Here is a 21,459-nt window from a genome sequence, read left to right as displayed (position 1 = left end):
ATTAGTAATGATAAATTGTAAACTTCAAGAAGTATTGATTAAAAATTATAAATTTACTGAATTACTATTACTTTAGACTCATAGGGTATTGTTTAGCACAAAAATGATGTATTTAGAAAGGGGAGAGAAAACATATAGTTATGCTTGGATTTTGTGGTTCATATAGAAAGATAGGAACAAAAAGATATTCAAGGGATTACAATCTGAACCCACAGATATTTTAAATCTTGCATTGAGTGAAAAATTAATGTGGGAAGAAGCTCAGGTGGATCCGATCGAAACTAGTCCTATTACGGAAACTTTGGAACGCCCAGTTCAATCGATAAGATGTCGGTTTGATGGCTCTTGGAAAACTTCGGATCCAACTATGGGTTTAGGATGGTGTTGTTTTCAAGGAAATGATCAATCGATATTGTTCGGTGCAAAGTGCCTACGGAGGTGTCCTTCCCCCCTTCATTCGGAGATGGAAGCTTTAATTTGGGCTATGAAGAATATCCTTTCCAGAAGGATAGATTGTCAGGCGAAACAGATTGTTCGGAGTTAGTCTCGATGATACAGTCCCCTGATGAATGGCCCGCTTTCTCCAATCTGCTAGACGAGTTTGGTTTTCTCCGTGTCTCTTTCCCCTTTTTCTCGCTCTCTCTTATTCCTCGTTTATGTAATGTTAAAGCGGACTGGTTAGCCCGTTCTTCTAAACTTTTATTTTCTGAAGTTTCTTTTGTAGATACTCGTCCTCCTAATTAGGCAACCAATCAAGGAGTTCTTTATTAATTAATGTGAGGTTAGCAAAAAAAAAAAAAATTGTTTCTCAATATATGTAAAAATAAATAAAAAACTATTATTTAGAAATAAAGGGAGCATTACTGTTAAACGTAATTGTAAATCATTTTCTGTTTAATTATCCGCATTGAAATATAACACCAACAATCCACAAAAAAAAAACTGAAATCAAAGAAGAGTTGGGAATAATGCTTCTACAGAATATTTCCAATTTATATAATAATCAATTGTTTGATACATACTGGGGATAATCATCTTATTATATATATTAAAGTGTAAAATTATATTTCCAATTTATATAATAATCAATTGTTTTGATGCATGCGATCCGATCCGAGTAGACAATCCGGTAACTGGTGATTTAAACATCACTTGAACTTTTAACTTTTGCACACCAAATATTTTAATTGAGAATGTAGCATAGATTTAGGATGGTACGTGGTCTTATGGATACACGTTTTTATGGAAGAAATAACTAACCTTCTCATGAACAGTGATGAAAACTTTTTTTTTTTTTCAGTGATGAAAACTTCTATTTGTAAGAAAGAGAGTTGAATATCATGTAAATCCACCTTTATGGAGATTAATGTGGGAAGAACCACTAAGAAGCTTTTGGAGCATATAACCTAAAGAAACCAATCGGACCCCTCCTAAGAAATCAAAGCTATCTCTTTTCGAATTGGTTTACACCGAAGAAAAGCTTTGGCCATGAATGGTTATCAGTTTTTAATTAGTTTTTAGATTATAGATTTTGGTTTTTGGATTTTAGATTTTTGTTTTTGGTTTTTAGATTTTGCAAAAATAAAAGAAATAAAAAATAAAAAAAATGATAAAAAATGTTACGTTAAGAATTTGTTTAGAAAAGGTGAAAAACTCAAATAAGGTGGATTTTGGATTGTCTTTGAAAATTGTCAAAATCTTGCAAAAACTAGATTCCCTATTATTTAGGAAAACCATTTTCACAAAATCTTGAATGAGTGAAAAATAAGATTTTCAAAAACAAAAACCAAAAACCATTACAAAAACTAGTAAACATTCAAGGCCTTTGTCTAACTTCAATAAAGCTATGGAACAACAAGTCGGAGTAAAAATTTCCTTTGTGAAGTGTTTCGAGTCAATAGTCTCAATTCTTAGAATGTTGGAGACAATTTTTTACATATAAGAATTGGGTTTCTAGAAACATATTTTTAATACTTATAAGAATTTTGTTTCTAGAAACAAATTTTTAACACATGTAACTGGAATTTAGGTTCTAGATCCGGTGGAGGCGAATCCAGATCTGAATACCCTGAAAACCCTCAGATATCGAGATGTTAGTTCAAGTCTACTACAAGAAACATATCAAAAATGATATATATATATATATATATATATATATATATATATATATATATATGAGATAAGTATTTTAAAATATTTGAAGATCTCAAGGTATAAAGTGGAAAAAACTTTTAAAACTATATTTAGGAGATGTTATTCAATCATGGATTTTAATATTGAAATCCAACCTTAGTCTCCCTTTATTCAATTAATGTCTAAATCATGCTTTAAAATCTTGTTTTATTGGATTTTATATTTGTAAATTATGCTTAATAAATTTTAAAGTTTGGTGATATTCAATTAAAATTTAAATAAATCATTAAAATTCAGTGTTGTTCAAACAGAAAACTTTTAAAATCTTTGTATATTAAGTCATTTGAAATGAAATCTCTTTGGAGTTTTATAAGTAAATTACTGCAGAGATTTTGAAATATATACAAATAATTTTTAAAATAATATCAATTTTTAATTGTAATCCTTAACGAATTGACTTAAACTCCATAATTGAATAACGCCTATTTATAATAATATCAAATTTCAAATCTTAATGATTGTAAAACTTAGAAAATCCTCTATATATTAAAAGAGAGTTTTCAATGCATTTGTGGCATGTCCACATTTTTTCTTAGCTATTTTAGTTTTATTTATTTAATTCTATTATGACATTTGCGAAATATTTTTTTTATCCTCATTCTATTTAAACCACTTACCAAACACACATAAACTGTATTCAAATATATAGAGTTACCAAATTTTGATATTTTTTATCTTCCCCTATTATTACAAAATTAACTATTTTGATTTTCTTATTTATTAAATGCTTAGATTTTTTTATACACACTAAATTAGAATATAAGTCATTCAATTTTATATGACCTAAAATTTAACAAAATATGATACTAAAAACGACAATGTAATTACTTTAGAAACAATCTATTTTATTTTTTCTTAAAATTTTAATGAATTAAATGTTTCACAACTAACATCAACATTTAATTCTGAAAAATTTCAACCAAAATAAAATATCTTAGTAAAATAAAAAAAAAGAGAAATTGTTAAAAATGCCCATTTTTCAATACCCCTTTTCAAAAATGCCCCATTTGAGAGTCCATTTTTAAGTTTGTCCTCTTTTAATTTTTAATGACCATTTTACCCTTATTTGAAACAAAATTAGGTCCACAAAATACAAAATATTTTTTGGCGGGAAAAGTGATCCCGCAATTTTCCCGCCAAAACACTTGTAAAAACTTTTAAAACACCTTGTAAAATTTTCCTGTAAAAATTTTTCCCGCCAAAAAAAATTTTTTGCGGGAAAAGTGATTCCGCAATTTTTTTTGTGGGAAAAATTTACAAGGTATTTTAAAGGTTTTACGGAGTATTTACAAGTGTTTTGTAAGGTTTTACAATGTATTTTAAAAGGTTTTACAAGGTACTTATAAGGTTTTATAAGGTATTTATAACTTGTAAAACCTTATAAAAAACTTGTAAAACCTTATAACTTGTAAAATCTTATAAAATAGCTTGTAAAATCTTTTAATATCTTATAAATACCTTATAAATACATTGTAAACCTTTTAAAATACATTGTAAAACCTTATAAATACCCTGTAAAAAACATTTAAAATACCTTGTAAATTTTTCTAGCCAAAAATTTACGGGAAAATTTTACAAGGTATTTTAAAGGTTTTACAAGTTTTTACAAGTGTTTTGGCGGGAAAAATTGCGGGATCAATTTTCCCGCCAAAAAATATTTTGTATTTTGTGGACCTAATTTTGTTATATTTCCTTATATATTTGTGATATCTTTTATTAAAAGAATGGTAATTTAGTCATTTTGTACATAAAAAAGAGTATTTTTAAAAATGGACAACCAAAGGGGGCATTTTTGAAAAGGGTTATTAAAAAAAGGGCATTTTTGTGAGTATTCCTTAAAAAAACAATTGAACGAACTTATAAATATACTTTTCTAGTAAAATATGTATCTTCTATATATACACATACGATAGTTTTTATATATATATGTTTAACTTATATATTAAAATAATGATCAAAGATTACATTTACTACATATATATTGTTTATATTTTTTTAAGGAAATATTAATAAGCCATTAACCCACAACGATCACATCAATTCGACTGGGAGACCCTGTGATTTGGAAGATCCTCCATTTTAATTCATGTGTTGTGTTTGAAAGCATATTATAAAACTAAATACAACCAATATGTACTTTTGAAACATATTTAACATTCGTAACAAAAAAAAATTAAAATAAAATATATATACTATTAATAACACGATACATAAAATTAAATAGATTAAAATTCATCTGTGCATTACAGGTACTCTTACCTAGTTAACTTTAAATTCTTGCTTGAATAACACCTAATAGACCAAATTTGTAAGATAGTGACAGACGAGTTTACTAGAGGAATAGAGGCAATACATTATGTGACATGAAGATATCAAACTCATAACCAAAACTTTATACTACTACCATTAATATATAAACAAAAGTTTGGAAGAAAAATACTGTATGAGTTACGGATGTTGTTGAATCTTTATCTCACATAAAACCTAAAACATAAATCTAGTCGATGAAAAACAAACTATGATTCGCCCACACGGTTGTGGTCTAGTGGTAAGAGAGAATTGGGGAAATGTTAGAAGGAACTAACCCATGTTCGATCCACCCTGGAAACAAAAATCACATTTGTGTGGGAAGTCTGGGCTTGGGCTTTGGCCCAAGCAATTCACATGGTATCTGGGATTAGGCTAACTGGATACCCCCGAGCATTAGTCGGAAAACATTCCAAACTCGGGGTTAGACAGTGTGGTAGTAGGTGTTGGCGACGAATCCACATGGTAGCGAAGAAACAGAGAGAAATTAAGCTTGCGGAAGATGAATAAAGCATGACGTTGAAGAAAAGCTCTGATACCATTTCAGATATAACAACCTTTTCATTGTTTTAGAAATTATGCTTCACTAAGTTGTAAATTAACAATGTATGTTGCTTAAATACAGTCACCTAAACCAAGAATACAATTATAAACCAAAGGATAGAGTAAACCGGGACATTAAATCATGATATAATCTAATAGTGCGTTCCCCGGAACTGACCGAATCAGCCGATCGGATATATCAAAAAAAATGATTCGAGCAAAAGTTCTACCGTACCATTTGAAATTTGTTCATCAATTAGACTCCCTGAATTTGTTTATCAAATATAAACAAAAAAATAATAAGAAATTATTTAAGAAAAAATCCACATGGATTCCAATTATCGAGGGGAATCTTTGTAGTGAAATTGACACGTGTTGTCCAATATTCTTGTCCAATATTCTCTTACACTCCTTCGCGCTTCTTACCAAAACAACTAAGGAGGGGTTATTGGTTCATTGATTTATAAGGAATTAGAAATCCAAACAAAAATCATTTGTTATTCAATCATTGAATTTAAAATCCTAATTAAAATAATGTGTTATTGGTTCTATGATTTATAAATACTAATTAAAATCCTATGTTATTCGTTTAGTCATTTGTTTTTGGATTTGAGAATCCAAATTATGTTTTAAATGGATTTGAATGGAAATGAAAGAGAAAAATAGAAGGATTCAAATCCATGGGTAAACACATGTTATTTCAAAATCCATATATCTTGATTTCATAATTAATAGAGATTTTCAAATCCTATATGGATTTACAAATTAATAAACCAATAACACCCTCTAAGATTCTCTAAGATTCTTTTAATCACAAAGATTCTCATTTTCTTCCAAAATAAATCTCTAACTATTACAGTAAAAAAATCAAACAAAATAAGTAACATTAACTTTTCTTCCTTTTACATTTTAACCTAATGAATCGGACTATATAAATGCCTTCTTGCCAAAGATTTCATTACCCAATTCACACAACAAAGACTCAAACTCAAGATTCTCTCTCTCTCTTAATGGCTCTACGCAGAGCAATCACTAAACGTCTCATTGACAGTTACAGATCCGATGTAACACAACAACACTCATTTTTCAGACAACTCTCACCATATAAGATGAAGATCTATCGTCAGTACATGACCTCACCGAATGGTCCGAATCTTACAGACCGGATTGTCGGGATCCACATCGAGTCCGTTGCTCCTCCCAAACGGGAGGAAACGGCCGTGAAGGGTTTATCGGTGAGTGAGACAAAGAAGTTGTTGAGGATATATCAAATGGAGAAGGTGAAAGCGAGACTCAGAGAGATTCCTAAAAGCTCAGTTTCTTATTGGGAATTTGTTCAGATCTGTTGTGAGAGCTGTGGGAACGACGAGCAAGGTTCTGAAATGGCTAACTCTTTGGATCATTCGGGATGCGTCGTCGTTTTAGGAGATATAGTATTTCTTCATCCCCATCAGGTGAATAAATAAGACAAGTACTTGGTTCATGTTTTAAGTAACTTTGGTTCTTAATCTTTTAGTATTCAAGATTTGCTTTTGATCCTTTATTAAAAACATACATAGGTTAGATCTGATACAGAACCATATTGTTTAGCTTGTAAAATTTACTGTTTTTTTAAGCATTTCAAAAGTAATATTGCTTGATTATGGTTTAGTTAAAATTTTGGAAAATTACTATGATTTACTGATTAGAAAAAATATTTTTATTAATCTTTGGTTTTGTGAAAAGTATGGTAGGTTGATAGACTCCCCGAATATCAAATTTAATATCCGAAATGTCTTCAAACATATATCTCATTTTTCTCAAATAATAACCAATATTTTTTTTTTGATTCAAAATAAATTAGTAGATTGTCTCGTTTCATTTACAATTTTGTTTTAGTGTTCTACACGTATGTTTCTTCATATGATGTTAAAAATTTATAAATATAATGTATAATGGGTTTCTTAATATTAGTGGTCCAAAATGAATGTTTCATCATAATCATTTCCGACAAGGCGACAACTTTACATTTTACAAAAGTATTATTCTCTCATTCGTAGATTTTTGCTATTTTATTTTAGATAGCCAAATCTATGGAGGCAATGATCAAGCAAACATCAATACTTCCAAACGATCCAAGGAAAGAAGAGTTAGTTCTGCTTGAGACTACAAAGAAGTGTATTGACATAGAGGCCCAACGCATAGTAAAGGCTGAGTTATATTGCGGTCTCGGTTTCCTAGCTGTGCAAACTATATGTTTTATGCGTCTTACCTTTTGGGAACTAAGCTGGGATGTAATGGAACCCATATGCTTCTTTGTTACATCCATTCATTTCATCCTCGGTTACCTCTTTTTTCTTCGGACATCCACGGAACCATCCTTCGAAGGTCTTTTTCGACAACGGTTTAAGACCAAACAGAAGAAGCTTATGGAGAGGCATGGGTTTGATTTTCTGAGGTACAATGAGCTCAACTCCTTGTTCATACCATTTCCGTGTAAATCTCATTATCCGGTATAGTTCATATAGCTTGTGTTTACTTGAAATTGGGCCTCAACTTGTTGTATGTATATTTGATAAAGTTGGATTCCTAGTTTTTGTTCACCCGGCCCTCATACAACATTCTTGCTTAGTTTAATGGGCTTAAGCCTGTCTTGAAGAAAAGGAACCGTTTAAAAAACGAACGTGAATAAAGAAAAAAAACAAACATGCGAAAGTTGTGTGGTCACAAGCTAACGTCCGTAACTATAGATTTTTCTCAAATCTAATCTGAGTCCGAGTCACATATGCCACTTAGGCCTGGACATTCAGATTTCGGATCGGATTCGGATCGGATATATTCGGATTCGGATAATTCGGATATGAGAGTTTATTATCCGTTCGGATTTTATGACTTTTTGGTTCGGTTTTGGTTCGAATATATTCGGATTCGGATAATTTGGATAGGAGAGTTTATTATCCGTTCGGATTTTATGAGTCATCGGTTCGGTTTCGGTTCGGATAGGTGTCGGATTCGGATCGGTTTTCGGGAAAAAAACTAAAAAAATTGTTCAATTTAAGAAAAAATTGGTTTAATCTTACTAAACTTTGATTAAATTTTGCAAAAATATGTATAATTTTAACAAATATAACTAAAAAATTTCTGAAATCTAGGTTATTTAGGATATTTTTGTTATTTGCTATAAAATTACAACTAAATATAACTAATATTTTTGGATATATAATTTTATTTTCGGTTTTCAGATATCTTTTCGGTTTTCGGTTCTGATCGGATTCGGTTCGGGTAATTCGGATAGGATAATTCATTATCCGTTCGGGTTTTGTGACCATTCGGTTCGGATTCGGTTCCGGATTTTTAGGATCGGTTTCGGATCGGTTTTCGGATTTCGGGTTTTATGCCCAGCCCTATGCCACTATGTGGGAAAATTCAATTTGGCGTGCCATCTTATAATCTGAGTGCCACCATAAATATGATATCTCCAAATTACCCTTAATGAAATTAAGGACGAATTGGTTCATAATAGTACAACTAAGAAAAAATAATACAACTGATACATATGAGAGATTGTAAGATAACTGATCCAAATGGTATAACTGACATATAATAGTACAATTTGTACAACTATATATAAATAGGAACAATTGGTACAAATGGTACTACTGAAACATAATACAGTAGAACCTCTATAAATTAATACTCGATAAATTAATAAATACTATAAATTAATAAAATTATCCGGTCCCAAGTCAGGCTAGTGTAAAATTTGACAAAATTCGATAAGATAATAATATAATAATTTTTTTAGAATCTCTATGTAAATATATGGTCCCATTAATATCTTAAATTAATAATCATGTAAATTTACATATATATATATATATATATAAGTTGTTATACTAAGGTATGCTTTTAGTGTTTTTTCAAAAAAAAATTGAATTTTCGATAGAACCTATGTCTAACTTTTATTGAATAAAACAATAGGTCTATTGTGATTTTAAATTATAGTGGTCTAGTATACTCGATAACTGTATCATAAAATAGTCAAGATTTTCTGCAAGTTTTTAATTTTTGAATATGCATCATTTTTATTTCGATAGTCTTATAAGTGATAGCTGTTAAAATACGACAATTGAGGTCATTAATCATAAATTTGAATTTACGATAGTCTTATAAATTATAGCTGTTAAAATAAATTCTCTTTTAGTCTTTGTAATTTTATTGTCTAATTTTTTTTCGAAATTTTTTTTTTGAAACTATTAAAATTTCAAGTCCAAAACTACAAAACTTATAAATTCATTTCTTTTAAATTTTTTAAGAATTAAAATATATCTCTTTATAAATTGATAAATATTAATTTACACTATAAATTAAAAAATATTAATTTATAGAGAAATTAATATCACTTTAAATTAATAATATATCATAGTCCCAACAATATTAATTTATAGAGGTTTTACTTAATACAATTGAAACAAATAGTACAACTGACATATGAATATAGACAACTAGTACAAATACAATTGATAGAAATGGTATAACTGAGATATAAATAGGTACAACTAGTATAAATGGTAATACTGAAATAATTTGTAATTCTAAACCATAACGCCACCACACTATTTTGTTTCTTCTTGCTTTGTTCACTACCGCCGTCATTATCGCCGATTCTCCGCTGTCACCCATCCTTGTCTTCGTCACTGATTCTCCAACGAAACCCTAGATCTGTCACCCTTCTTTGTCGTCATCGCCGATTCTCCGCTGTTCACTGTCGGCGTCGCCGATTCTACGATGAAACCCTAGATATGTATCGAGATTATCATTGGATCTCTGAAAGAGAGAAGAGATCTAGGGTTTCGTTGAGAAGATCGAAGAGAAGATCGAAAAGAGAGAAGAAAAATCGATGGAAAAAAGAGATTTAGGGTTTCGTTGGATCGAAGGGAGAGAAGAGAAATCCATAGAGAAGAAGAAGAGAGAATAGAAATCCATGAAGAAGAAGAAGAGAGAATAGAAATCCATGAAGAAGAAGAAGACAGATCCATGGAAAAAAAAAAAGAGATCTAGAGAGAAGATAAAAAATTCAGAGAAAAAAAAGAAGAAGAAGAAACGTGAAATAAAAAAGAGACGCAATTGTGTTTTTGTTGTTGAGTTAATGAAGGAGTGGCAATGATACGTAATATTAGCTTTAGGGTAAGCGTTTTTAAACTTTTCTTATTAATTTTGATTTAAAAGAAAATATAAAATAAAATAAAAAACATGAGGGGCATAAACGATTACTTATAAAAATCCAATCTAATAACCCAAAAGGCCAAAACTATAGTTTCATATTCCCTGAATATATCTTCAATCGTTTCAAGAGTTTATTTCGCGAAGTAATTAGGTAATTTTCAAGAAATGGAGATGTGATATGTTATTATGATTTATTGCCATTAGGTACTGGATTTCTTTCCATGAACATGCTATTTCATTTCATATATGTAGACGTTAAATTATCAAATGAATTCCTACAAAACAAAAACCTAAAAAAAAAAAAAAAAAACTTAAACAAAATTCTAATCTTTAACCCCCCCATGTAGTAAATTAGACGGCTGTATAAAAAATGTTACGACAACAAGTCACCGATTCTTAAAAAAATATTTAAATCACCTCATTGTTACTCTATCCGTTTTAAAATATAAATGATTTTAACTAAAAGCACGCAGATTAAAAAATATCCACTTTTAAAAAATTAAAATATAAATAATCATAAAATATTAAATTAATCTATAATTTGCCTAAAAATTTGAAAATGTTTTATATTGTGAAACAAAAACATTCTCTAAAACATCTTATATTATGAAATGGATGGAATATTATTTTTTAATATTATTGAATTCATTTTTTAAATAATACATTTTCCTTGTTAATTAACATTAAAATAAGAAAATCATCCACAAATAACGTGTATCTCACCTTTATCCCACTTCTTAGCAAATCTAGCTATTATTCAGTTGATTTCCTTAAATTATTAATATGTCAAAAAAAGTTGATCCATACTCCTCTTCTATTTGGTAAGGATTTGTAAATTAAGCATTAACAGAAAGAAAAGTGAGACGTCGATATCCATTGATAGCCCAAAAGCTAAGTTGGTGGAACTTTAATCTACCAACTATAATCATAGTGCGAATTCGTTTGTTATTTGGAACACGTAAATAGCTGGAGGCATTACTACAATCTTGACCAAAAACGCAACAAAGCAACCACTTATTGCATTATAATAATCTTGCTGCAACAATGCAGTCATTTTAATATTTACACGATTTCGTTCTTTACATTTTATGCTAAACGATTACATAATAATCATTATCACGTAGGCAAACTATTAAAATTGAAGGGGTGGAATTATTGTCTAGGATCCGATTTAATACGAAAATCATGATATCTAAGGAGCCGGATCTGGATATCAAGATATTAAGGTTTATATATTTCGATTCGGCTCCACATCCGTTAAAAAAAATAAAAAAAGATATTTACAAAACTATGTTTCTACATATATTCTATGATTTTTTTATAAAATAAAAATAATGTAATCTACCAGATTTATTTAACATATTACCTAAAAATAATTTTTCTAAAATTTTAAAAACATTTTTAATATTATTTTTATTTTTAAAAATAATGGTATCTATATCCGTTACACTCCTAAATTATATACTAGACATCTTATTATTTGCAATAACTAATTAATCTTAGAATTATTGAAAAATGTTTTTTTTTTTTGGGTATATAATGTGAAATTTATTAGGGAAATTGTTAAAAATACCCCTTTTGGTGTGTCCCTTTTCAAAAATGCCCCTTTTAGATGTCCATTTTCAAAAATGTTCCTTTTTAAATCTGAAATTTTTATAAAGTTTTATTAGGTTTATAAGGTACTTATGGATTGTAACTACTACTTGAAGACTCGATCCAAGTATTTATAAGGTTTTATAAGGTGTTTTAAAAGGTTTTACAAGTTATTTTAAAGAATTTTTAAGGTTTTTCAAAGGTTTTACAAGATATTTTAAAGGTTTTTAAAGGTATTTAAAATGCATTTATAATGTATTTATAAAGTATTTATAAGATTTTAGATACATAGAAATGTAGTTTGTGTATGTTTTAATAATATTACATACATATTTGGGTAAGTCTTATATTTTTAAGAACATATTTTATAAGGTTTTTTAAAAAGGGTATTTTTGAAAAGTGGCATTGAAAAAGTGGTATTTTTGCAAAAGCCCCTTTATTAATCAAAACAGTTATTTACAATTATGGAAAAATTTGGAAAGGAACCGAGCATGAAAATAAACTTGAAGAATACAATTATTGCAATATTTTATTTTATTTTATAATCTTTTATAGTACTACTCACAGTCTCTCACCTTGATTTTCCATCTGCTAGCTGACCTGGGTCGACATATTTTATAAACTGATACTACAAAATCTTGCAAATTACCCTCTTAAGACACATTCATGTGCATTAGAAACTGATTTGATTTTAACTATCATAGTCCAAAAAATTTCATTATGATTTGTCCGGATTCAACCATCTCATACCAAACTCATCATGTACGATTCAAATCAATAATTTTTTCAAAATATTTTGAGTTCTAAACGTATAAGAGGAATATAGAAACTTGTTTATATAGAAGAAACTTGAAACTGATTTAAAATTTTTAAGATAAGGATGATGATGTGGATTGAAGACAGCGAATGTCCCAACAGTTTTCTTTTATTAGAAAAATCATTTAGATTACAACAAATGTAAAATGTGTATTTAATACCATAAAAATACAAAAGTATTAGCATCTTTAAAATTTAAATTCTAGATTATACACAAATTGCACCAAATATTGATTCTCACTTTAAATTACATTATTACAGTAACAATAATTATACATTATATCCTATACCCTACCACCAACTCCTACCCAATCCATTTGTCTCTCTCTCTCATCTTTTAGTGTCACTTGTTTTTTGTACAAATAGAGAGAGATTGCAAAAAAAAAAAAAAAAAAAAAAATCTTTTTTTGTTGTTGAGGTTGCTGAAATCTAGATCACCTGTTTTGAATCAGTCTTACCTCAAAAACCCTAAACTCTTATCTCTCCATTATTGAATTTTTCAAAGCTTGAACAAGTAGTAGTAGTAATCTTCGCTCTATCTGATCCACTTTTTCAAATTCTCGAGCTAAATCTCTGTATTAAGCAAATGAAATGCACTTTGTTTGATTGAGATTTGATGGAAGTGAAGCTGTTTCTGGGAATTTCATGGAGCTTTTAGTTCGTTCTTGTTCATGTTCTAGACTCTTTGTTTATAATCTCCAGCTTCGATTCGTCACTTTCTGGGTAAGTTTATGGATTTAGGTTTTTTTTTTTTTTTTTTTTTGAAATGTTGTTTGGGTTTCTGCGAATTTGAGCTTGATTGTTGTTATTTATCGAGATATTAGCTACAAGCAACAGAATCAGATCTCTGTTTTCCTTTTTCTATTGTAACTTTCCCTTTTAAGCAAAATTGCAGATCTGCTACATTTTTTTTTTTTTTTTTTTTAGGTTTTGTTGATTCTGTTGTGGTTAGGAGCGTCTGATGCGAAAGCTAAGCATCATCATCATCATCATCGAGTAGCATTGGAAGGTGTGGAAAGTGGAGTTGATGGAGTATCATCTCATTCGTGTATACATGATCAGATTATAGAACAGAGGAAGAGACCGGGTCGGAAAGTGTATTCGGTTACTCCTCAGGTTTATCATGAGCCGAGAAGTGCTGCTAAAGTGTATCCACATAATGGAAGGGTGTTGCTTAGTGTTTTTGATGAGGAGAAAGATGTGAAACAACCGATTAGGATTTATTTGAATTATGATGCCGTTGGTCATTCACTTGACCGAGATTGCCAACGAGTTGGCGATATTGTGAAGGTTGGTATACTCGGTAGGTTATAGTAGTGTGAAATGTAAGGATTTTGAAAGTTACTGAACTAATTTGTTTTCAGTTGGGTGAGCCTCCTTCAAGTACTTTTCCTGCTGTTCCTGCTTGTAATCCTAATGTGAAACCTCCAGTTTCTGGTGATTGTTGGTATAACTGCACTTTAGATGACATATCTGGCAAGGACAAGAAGCATCGCCTACACAAGGTTCACTTACTTGATCATTTGTTTCTTAGATAAGTGAGTGTTACTGGTCATGCAGATGTATTGATTTTTAATTCTTGCAAATGAAGGCTTTAGAGCAGACTGCAGATTGGTTCAGAAGAGCGTTGGCTGTTGAACCTGTGAAAGGGAATTTGCGTTTAAGTGGATACTCTGCTTGTGGACAAGATGGTGGTGTGCAGCTTCCTCGTGAATATGTGGAGGGTAATCTCATTACTGTTTTACTCTCTGATTGACTTGTGTTGCTAGGTTTAATTTTGTCTAATTCAGTTTCTTTCATATCAAACAGAGGGTATTGCTGATACTGATTTAGTTCTATTGGTGACCACAAGACCTACTACTGGTAATACCCTTGCGTGGGCTGTAGCTTGTGAACGTGATCAGTGGGGACGTGCAATTGCTGGTAACTGTCCATCTCCCCCAGTTGATTACAATAATTTGACGGTCCTGCATTGCTATGAGTTTTAAACTAATTTCAAGAGTTTTGGTCCTTTTCAGGGCATGTCAATGTTGCTCCCCGCCATTTGACTTCAGAATCTGGGACTTTGCTTTCAGCAACTCTCATTCATGAGGTTATGCATGTCCTTGGCTTTGATCCGCATGCCTTTGCTCATTTTAGAGATGAGAGGAAAAGAAGACGCACTGAGGTATGTGATGAGTATCTAATGTCCTCCTAATCCAGAGAAAATGTCTGTGATTAATCCTTGGGCATTTTTTTTTCTGTTTTTTTGTTGTGTTTGTTGCTTCTTCATGTGGATGAGATCACTGTATTTCTATACGAGTTACCTTGGAATAAGCCATTTTTTCATGTTTTAAGGTCACTGAGCAACAAATGGATGAAAAGCTAGGCCGGTTAGTGACACGCGTAGTGCTTCCACGGGTTGTCATGCATTCGCGGCATCATTACGGAGTGAGTTTCAATATTTTTAGCGACTTCCTTCTCAGAAATTAGTGCACCTTTGCAAGTTAATTCCTGTGACTCTAGTTTTCTGTCCTGTAGTCATAAGAATGTCAAATTTCTACAGGCTTTTTCTCAAAACTTCTCTGGATTAGAACTTGAGGATGGAGGAGGACGTGGCACATCGGGTTCCCACTGGGAAAAGAGACTACTCATGAATGAGATAATGACTGGGTCAGTGGACACAAGATCAGTCGTTTCAAAAATGACTCTAGCGCTACTAGAGGATAGTGGCTGGTATAAGGCTAATTATAGCATGGCAGACCGTCTCGATTGGGGCCGGAACCAGGGGACTCAGTTTGTTACATCTCCATGTAACATGTGGAAAGGTGCTTACCATTGTAATACAACCCAACTATCTGGCTGTACATACAACAGAGAGGCTGAAGGTTACTGCCCAATTCTAAGCTATAACGGAGACTTGCCTCAATGGGCCCGTTACTTTCCACAGCCTAACAAAGGTATGTCATCTTGATTACTTGGTACATGCTGATATATTCCTAAGTTTTTACCTGCTTCAACATGTTGATTTTATTCGCAATGATTTTCTCTTCTCTTGGTTGTAATATCTGGAAAGCATAGTATATACCAAAATATGCTATCCTGTAATCCAATCCTGTATTCGCTTCTTGTTCAGTAAAGACTAATATATTTCATACATAACATATTGCAGGCGGCCAGTCTTCCTTAGCAGATTATTGTACATATTTTGTTGCCTATTCAGATGGGTCTTGTACAGATATTAATAGTGCACGGGCGCCTGACAGAATGTTGGGTGAAGTGAGAGGGAGTGAATCCAGGTTATTGCGGGTTAACTCTTTCTCACTGAATGTTTGTAAATATCCACATAAAAATATTGCTAATGAAAGAGTTTGGCTTATATATAGGTGTATGGCCTCATCTTTAGTGCGTACTGGGTTTGTTCGGGGTTCGATGACACAGGGAAATGGTTGTTATCAGCATAGATGTAGAAATAATTTATTGGAGGTACGCCTTCTATATCTTCTTCCTTCTCCTAAGGTTTCATTTTTTTTTCTTTTGAGCATAAGGTGTTATAATTGGACAGCAGCTCAGAAACAACATAAGTCATGAGTCATCGGTCCTATTTCAACTTGTATCTACTTTGATCCATGGAGATGAGGACATCCTGTTTTATGCTTATTAATGTCTTCACTAGTAATGTTTTCCTGGTCGAATTCCTTTAGGTTGCTGTGGAGGGAGTATGGAAGTTCTGCCCTCAAGCTGGTGGACCAATTCGATTTCCCGGTTTTAATGGTAAAAAATGCTCTTTCTCTTCCTGAAAGGATAATGACATAGTTACCAAATTTTTTGAACCAAGAATGCTTTGGTTTGTAGGTGAATTGATTTGTCCAGCTTACCATGAACTCTGCAGTACATCCGTAGTTTCTGTGCTTGGTCAATGTCCTAATTCTTGTAACTTTAATGGAGATTGTGTTGATGGGAAGTGTCGTTGTCTCCTTGGTTATCACGGTCATGACTGCAGAAACCGTAAGTATCCTTCACACCAAATTGTTGTACATGTCAAGTCTCTATCTTTCCCTAAGATCTGAACTTACAAGTTATGCTTTTCACCATGTAGGTTCTTGTCCTAATAGTTGCAATGGACATGGAAAATGCACAGCTCAGGGTGTATGCATATGTGAAAATGGATTTACTGGAATCGACTGTTCCACTGGTAAATATCCATATTTATATAGATTGTGTCAATAATACATTTATCAATCGTAAATCTGACAACAAAATTCTTTTCAACTATACAGCTGTGTGCGACGAACAATGCAGCCTACATGGAGGAGTGTGTGATAATGGGGTTTGCGAGTTCCGTTGCTCTGATTATGCTGGCTACACATGTCAGAACAGCTCTAAACTAGTTACGAGTTTACTGGTGTGCAAAGATGTGTTGGAGAGAGACATGTCAGGGCAACATTGTGCTCCAAGAGAGCCTAGCATACTTCAGCAGCTTGAGGAAGTTGTGGTCATGCCTAACTACAATAGGCTCTTTCCGGGCGGGGCTCGGAAGTTATTTAACATTTTCGGTAACAGCTATTGTGATGAAGCAGCTAAAAGACTAGCCTGTTGGGTGAGTAAAAATCTCTTTGGATTTGTATAATTCTCTAAGCTCCCCCATGTTTATAGGTGAGACACTAGCATTTTCTCTGATAATTGACATGTTTTGTTTATAATCTCTCTGAACCAGATATCGATCCAGAAGTGTGATATCGATGGAGACGATAGACTACGGGTATGCCATTCAGCTTGTCAGTCCTATAATATGGCGTGTGGGGCTTCCTTAGACTGCTCAGATCAAACCCTTTTCAGCACAGCGGAAGAAGGCGATGCTGAATGTACGGGGTCTGGCGAAATCAGATCGCCATGGTTTAGTCGTTTGTGGAGTAGATTGGTAGCAAGTTAACTAGGAATAATTCGTCTGGGCGAAAGAAAGATTTGTGTGTACAAGGTAGATAGTGAGGCAGAGTATTATTTTGCAAGCTGTAATTTTTCTAGGGTGTGAGGGGAGGTAAGTTAGGGGTCTTGCCTTAACCCACCTGTAGGTGAATTAGAATGTCTTTGTCTGTCTTTCGAGTGAAAGAAAATGCAATATGTATTCGAATATATTTTATAGAAAGAAATGGGATTTATAGGCCGAAGGCCTGCCAAGAGAAAATAAAAAAAAAAGTGAAATCTATTTGATTGTCTTCTTCTTAGCTCTAAATGTCTATCTAATTCATTCTTCAAGTTCTATGTTTTTGGGTTCGCACCTTTAGACTCTAGAGTCTAGAGGTGCACTTTTGGAGTTACCAAATGGCGATCATTAGATCTAAGCTGTCTCGACCACTGTCAGAGTGCGGATCTATGTTGATCATCTGTTGCTAGTGTGTGTCAGTGACTAGATGATAATGGAAAATTTTAATAAAAGTCACTTTGATCGAGTAACTTATGCTTATTTACGAGCTAGATCGGGAAATTGCAGAGACAAATCTTTCACCAGAGAAATGACACCACTTCCAGTCGAGGAAGCTAATGATGGAGAAAAAGGAAAAAGAAATCATTTTTTTTCTTTTGAAAGAATGTAAAATTATATTCAAACAAAAAAAAAGACTTTGTTACAATAAATGCTTCATAGTGAACTGAGTTTTAGAGATGATGATTTGAAAACAAACACAAGAGATTATGGATGAGTTTGGAACCCTCCTTCAAACCCACTTTGGTGTCGGAGAAGGCTAAGCTTATTTCAGATGTTTTTATCAATGAAACGACTTAGATTTGCAGCCGAGGTTTCTGGTTCACCATGCCCTCGACCGTTTCTTTCCCTCCAAAGACTATGAATTGTAGCTTGGAAGGTGTAGCGAACGACGAAGCTATTGAGTTTTGGCTGAGAGTTATTCGTCAAATTGTGGAGAAGCTGATCCCATTGAGTCGTATAATCATCTTGTAAAAGAGCTCGAGCAAGAGAGTACCAAACCTGAGAAGAGTATGAACAAGAGAAAAAAAAGATGGTCTCTTGTTTCAGTCTCTTCTCCATAGAAAATGCAGCTTGTAGTTACAGCTACATTCCGCTGTTGCATTCGATCTCCTGTAGCCAATCTGTTTCGTGTGGCAAGCCAAGTGAGAAGAGCATATTTTGGAGTGGCTTGTGAAAACCAAACACTCTTATGCCAGTGGCAGATCGGGTTGATCTCTCTAATAATTGACCAAGTTTCTTTGGAAGAGAACTTGCTTTTATCTGTATCCTCTTTACATTTCCAGAGACAACGGTCGAGGCCCGTAAGGGGGGCTTGATTTCGGGTGAGGTCAATTTGATCTTCGATCTGATTGAACACATCCGCTCGGTGTCGTCGTTGATGGTTGGATATCACAGCCTTAACCGTTTTATTGGCTCCAATTCCCATATCAATACATCCACGTAGTCCTACTTTATCAATCAACCTTCCCAAAGGAGACCAGAGATCATACTAGAAAGAGGTGGACTGCCCTGATTGGATCTCCATTTTATGCAGAATTTTAGCTGTCTCGATACTTCAAATTTTTTTTCCACATCCAAGAACCTAGACTCGATTTCTCTTTTAAAGCCCAGAATGAGCCTTTACGAATCAGGTTTAGCTTGACCCAATTCACCCACAACGAATTTTTTGAAGAGAGTATTCTCCATATCAACTTCAAGATACACACCGAATTAACCTCTCTCAAAGGTCTTATTCCTAAACCTCCTTCCCTTTTCGGTTTACAGATATCTCTCCAAGCAATCTTAGCTTTCTTTGCGTTTAAGTCCGGTCCAGACCAGAGGAAGGCTGATAGAAGTTTCTCAATTTCATTAATACAGGATTTGGGGAGACGAAATACCGTGAGCCAGAAGTTAATCAGACTTGAAAAGACGGACTTTATCTATTGAAGGCGGCCTGCAAAGGATAAGAATCGACTAGTCCAGGAGCTAATGCGATGTCGATTCTTCTCAAGAAGTGGAAGGTAATCAGAGTTTGTCATATTCTTTGTAAGCAGTGGAATGCCAAGATAGCGGACTAGGAGAGCACCACTTGCAAAAGGATATCGATGAAGAACTGCATCTTTGTTTAGTGTAGATAAACCCGCCAAAAAAATTGTCGACTTTTCCATACTAATTTTGAGACCAGATGCTCTAGCAAACAAGTCAAATATCTCAACAATACCATCTATAGACTGATAGCTCCCGTCAGAGAAGACCATTATATCATCAGCGAAGCATAAGCGGGTGAGAAGCAAGCTTTTACATCTCGGATGATAACCAATTTGTTTTCCAACGGCTGCTTTATCCAGCATATGAGATAGGACATTCATACAGATAACAAAGAGGTAAGGCGACAGAGAACAACCTTGTCGCAGCCCACGTTTACTTTAGAAAAACCCGGCTAGCTCACCATTGACTTGGACCAAAAATGATGCAGTGCCAATGCACTGTTCAATCCACTTTATGAACATCTCTGGAATGTTCATAGCCTGAAGAGTTCTTAGCAAAAAGGACCACTGAACCGATTCAAATGCTTTGGAGATGTCAATTTGTAAAGCACAACGCCGTGAGATAGAGTCCTTGTGGTAATCCTTTACCAATTCTGATGTGAGTAGCTGATTTTCCATCATCAAGCGATCTTTTATAAACGCTGATTGATTTGGTGCAATGGCGGGCGGGAGAATGAGCTGCAACCTGTTTGCCAAGATTTTAGAGATGACTTTATAAACCACGTTACAACATGAAATAGGACGGTAATCTTTCATATGTGTTGAGTCCTCCTTTTTAGGGATAAGGGTCAGAATGGTGGTATTCAATCCCTTGGGAAGAAAACTTGTCCTGAAAAACGATTGAATAGCCACCACAAAATCATTACCCAAAATTGGCCAAGCTGCCTTGAAGAATTCAACCGTATAGCAGTCTGGACCGGGTGATTTATTAGTTGGCATCGAAAAAAGAACCTTTTTAACTTCTTTTGTTGACACTTCTGATAGTAATTGCGCTGCATCGGAATCGTTACAACGAAAATCCATCAACTCTTGTAACTGCGTAATACTCATTCCCTCAAAGTCCTCTGGTTCTTGAGTTAGGAAGTCCTCAAAGAACCTTACCGCTTCGCATTTGATGTCATCGTGAGTAGAATAAATAGTCCCGTCAATGCCGTGGATTTCTCGGATTGAGTTTCTTGCTGTTCTTGTTTTGGCTGCATTATGAAAGTATTTATTATTTTTGTCTCCCACATCTAACCAATGCAACGTAGACCTTTGCTTCAAGAAATTCTCTTCAATGTCCGCTAGAGTGTCCCATGCCTTGTAAGCCAAGTTCTCCTCCTCTATGGCATCTTGACAGGGATTTACTAGTGTGGATTGCTGCTTAGTACAAAGAGTTTGGTAAGCTGTATTCACTTTGATTTGAAGATCGCTCAGTTTGCTTCGACTTAACTGTTTTAGAATTGGCTTTAGCTTTTTACCGAATCTGTAAGCGGCTGAAGTGGAGTGATATAGAGCATTAGTACCATCCCAAAACTCCTGGACTGTTGGTAGAAATTCACTCATCGTTGTCAACACATTGCATAATTTAAATGACCCTTTTGGTTTCACAACCTCTGCTTCCAGATTGAATCTACAACGGAGATGGTCTGAGCATCCACCTGATTCAAAGATGCTATACGTTTGCGGAAAAGATAACCTCCAAGCTTCATTGGTGAGGGTCCGATCCAGTTTCTTGCAAATCAAATCTTCGTCTCTCTTGTTACACCAAGTGAACAGTGGACCATGGTAGCTCATATCTTTTAGCGAACAATATCGAATTACTTCTTGGAA

At 33.2% G+C, this 21,459-nt stretch overlaps 2 protein-coding genes across 2 annotated transcripts; both read left to right on the top strand.

The window, feature by feature from the left end:
* Positions 1-5,912: 5,912 nt before the first annotated feature.
* Positions 5,913-7,625, top strand: LOC9301578 (calcium uniporter protein 4, mitochondrial). Its single transcript, XM_002865458.2, has 2 exons — positions 5,913-6,497; positions 7,104-7,625. Exons 1-2 carry the CDS (start codon positions 5,979-5,981, stop codon positions 7,539-7,541), a joined length of 957 nt encoding a protein of 318 aa, XP_002865504.2. The 5' UTR covers positions 5,913-5,978; the 3' UTR covers positions 7,542-7,625.
* Positions 7,626-12,878: 5,253 nt separating this feature from the next.
* LOC9299837 lies at positions 12,879-17,861 on the top strand. Its single transcript, XM_021033058.1, has 15 exons — positions 12,879-13,380; positions 13,585-13,947; positions 14,022-14,162; positions 14,249-14,381; positions 14,467-14,580; positions 14,676-14,824; positions 14,995-15,087; positions 15,203-15,596; positions 15,809-15,935; positions 16,023-16,122; positions 16,341-16,410; positions 16,492-16,644; positions 16,736-16,831; positions 16,917-17,236; positions 17,354-17,861. The coding sequence occupies exons 1-15, from the start codon at positions 13,303-13,305 to the stop codon at positions 17,567-17,569; spliced, it is 2,547 nt and encodes an 848-aa protein (XP_020888717.1). The 5' UTR covers positions 12,879-13,302; the 3' UTR covers positions 17,570-17,861.
* The last annotated feature ends 3,598 nt before the right edge of the window (positions 17,862-21,459 follow it).

This window comes from Arabidopsis lyrata (genome assembly GCF_000004255.2).
Source record: "Arabidopsis lyrata subsp. lyrata unplaced genomic scaffold ARALYscaffold_8, whole genome shotgun sequence".
In the NCBI taxonomy this organism is placed as follows: Eukaryota; Viridiplantae; Streptophyta; class Magnoliopsida; order Brassicales; family Brassicaceae; genus Arabidopsis; species Arabidopsis lyrata.
This window is presented reverse-complemented; position numbering and strand designations above follow the sequence as displayed.

What these genes read in the sequence shown, in the direction of transcription:
- LOC9301578 (XM_002865458.2), top strand. Translation starts at nt 5,979, where the DNA reads ATGCCTTCTTGCCAAAGATTTCATTACCCAATTCACACAACAAAGACT. An exon ending in TATTTCTTCATCCCCATCAG is followed by an intron (nt 6,498 to 7,103) that starts GTGAATAAATAA and finishes ATTTTATTTTAG; the next exon opens with ATAGCCAAATCTATGGAGGC.
- LOC9299837 (XM_021033058.1), top strand. Translation starts at nt 13,303, where the DNA reads ATGGAGCTTTTAGTTCGTTCTTGTTCATGTTCTAGACTCTTTGTTTAT. An exon ending in GAGTTGGCGATATTGTGAAG is followed by an intron (nt 13,948 to 14,021) that starts GTTGGTATACTC and finishes ATTTGTTTTCAG; the next exon opens with TTGGGTGAGCCTCCTTCAAG. An exon ending in GTGGGGACGTGCAATTGCTG is followed by an intron (nt 14,581 to 14,675) that starts GTAACTGTCCAT and finishes GGTCCTTTTCAG; the next exon opens with GGCATGTCAATGTTGCTCCC.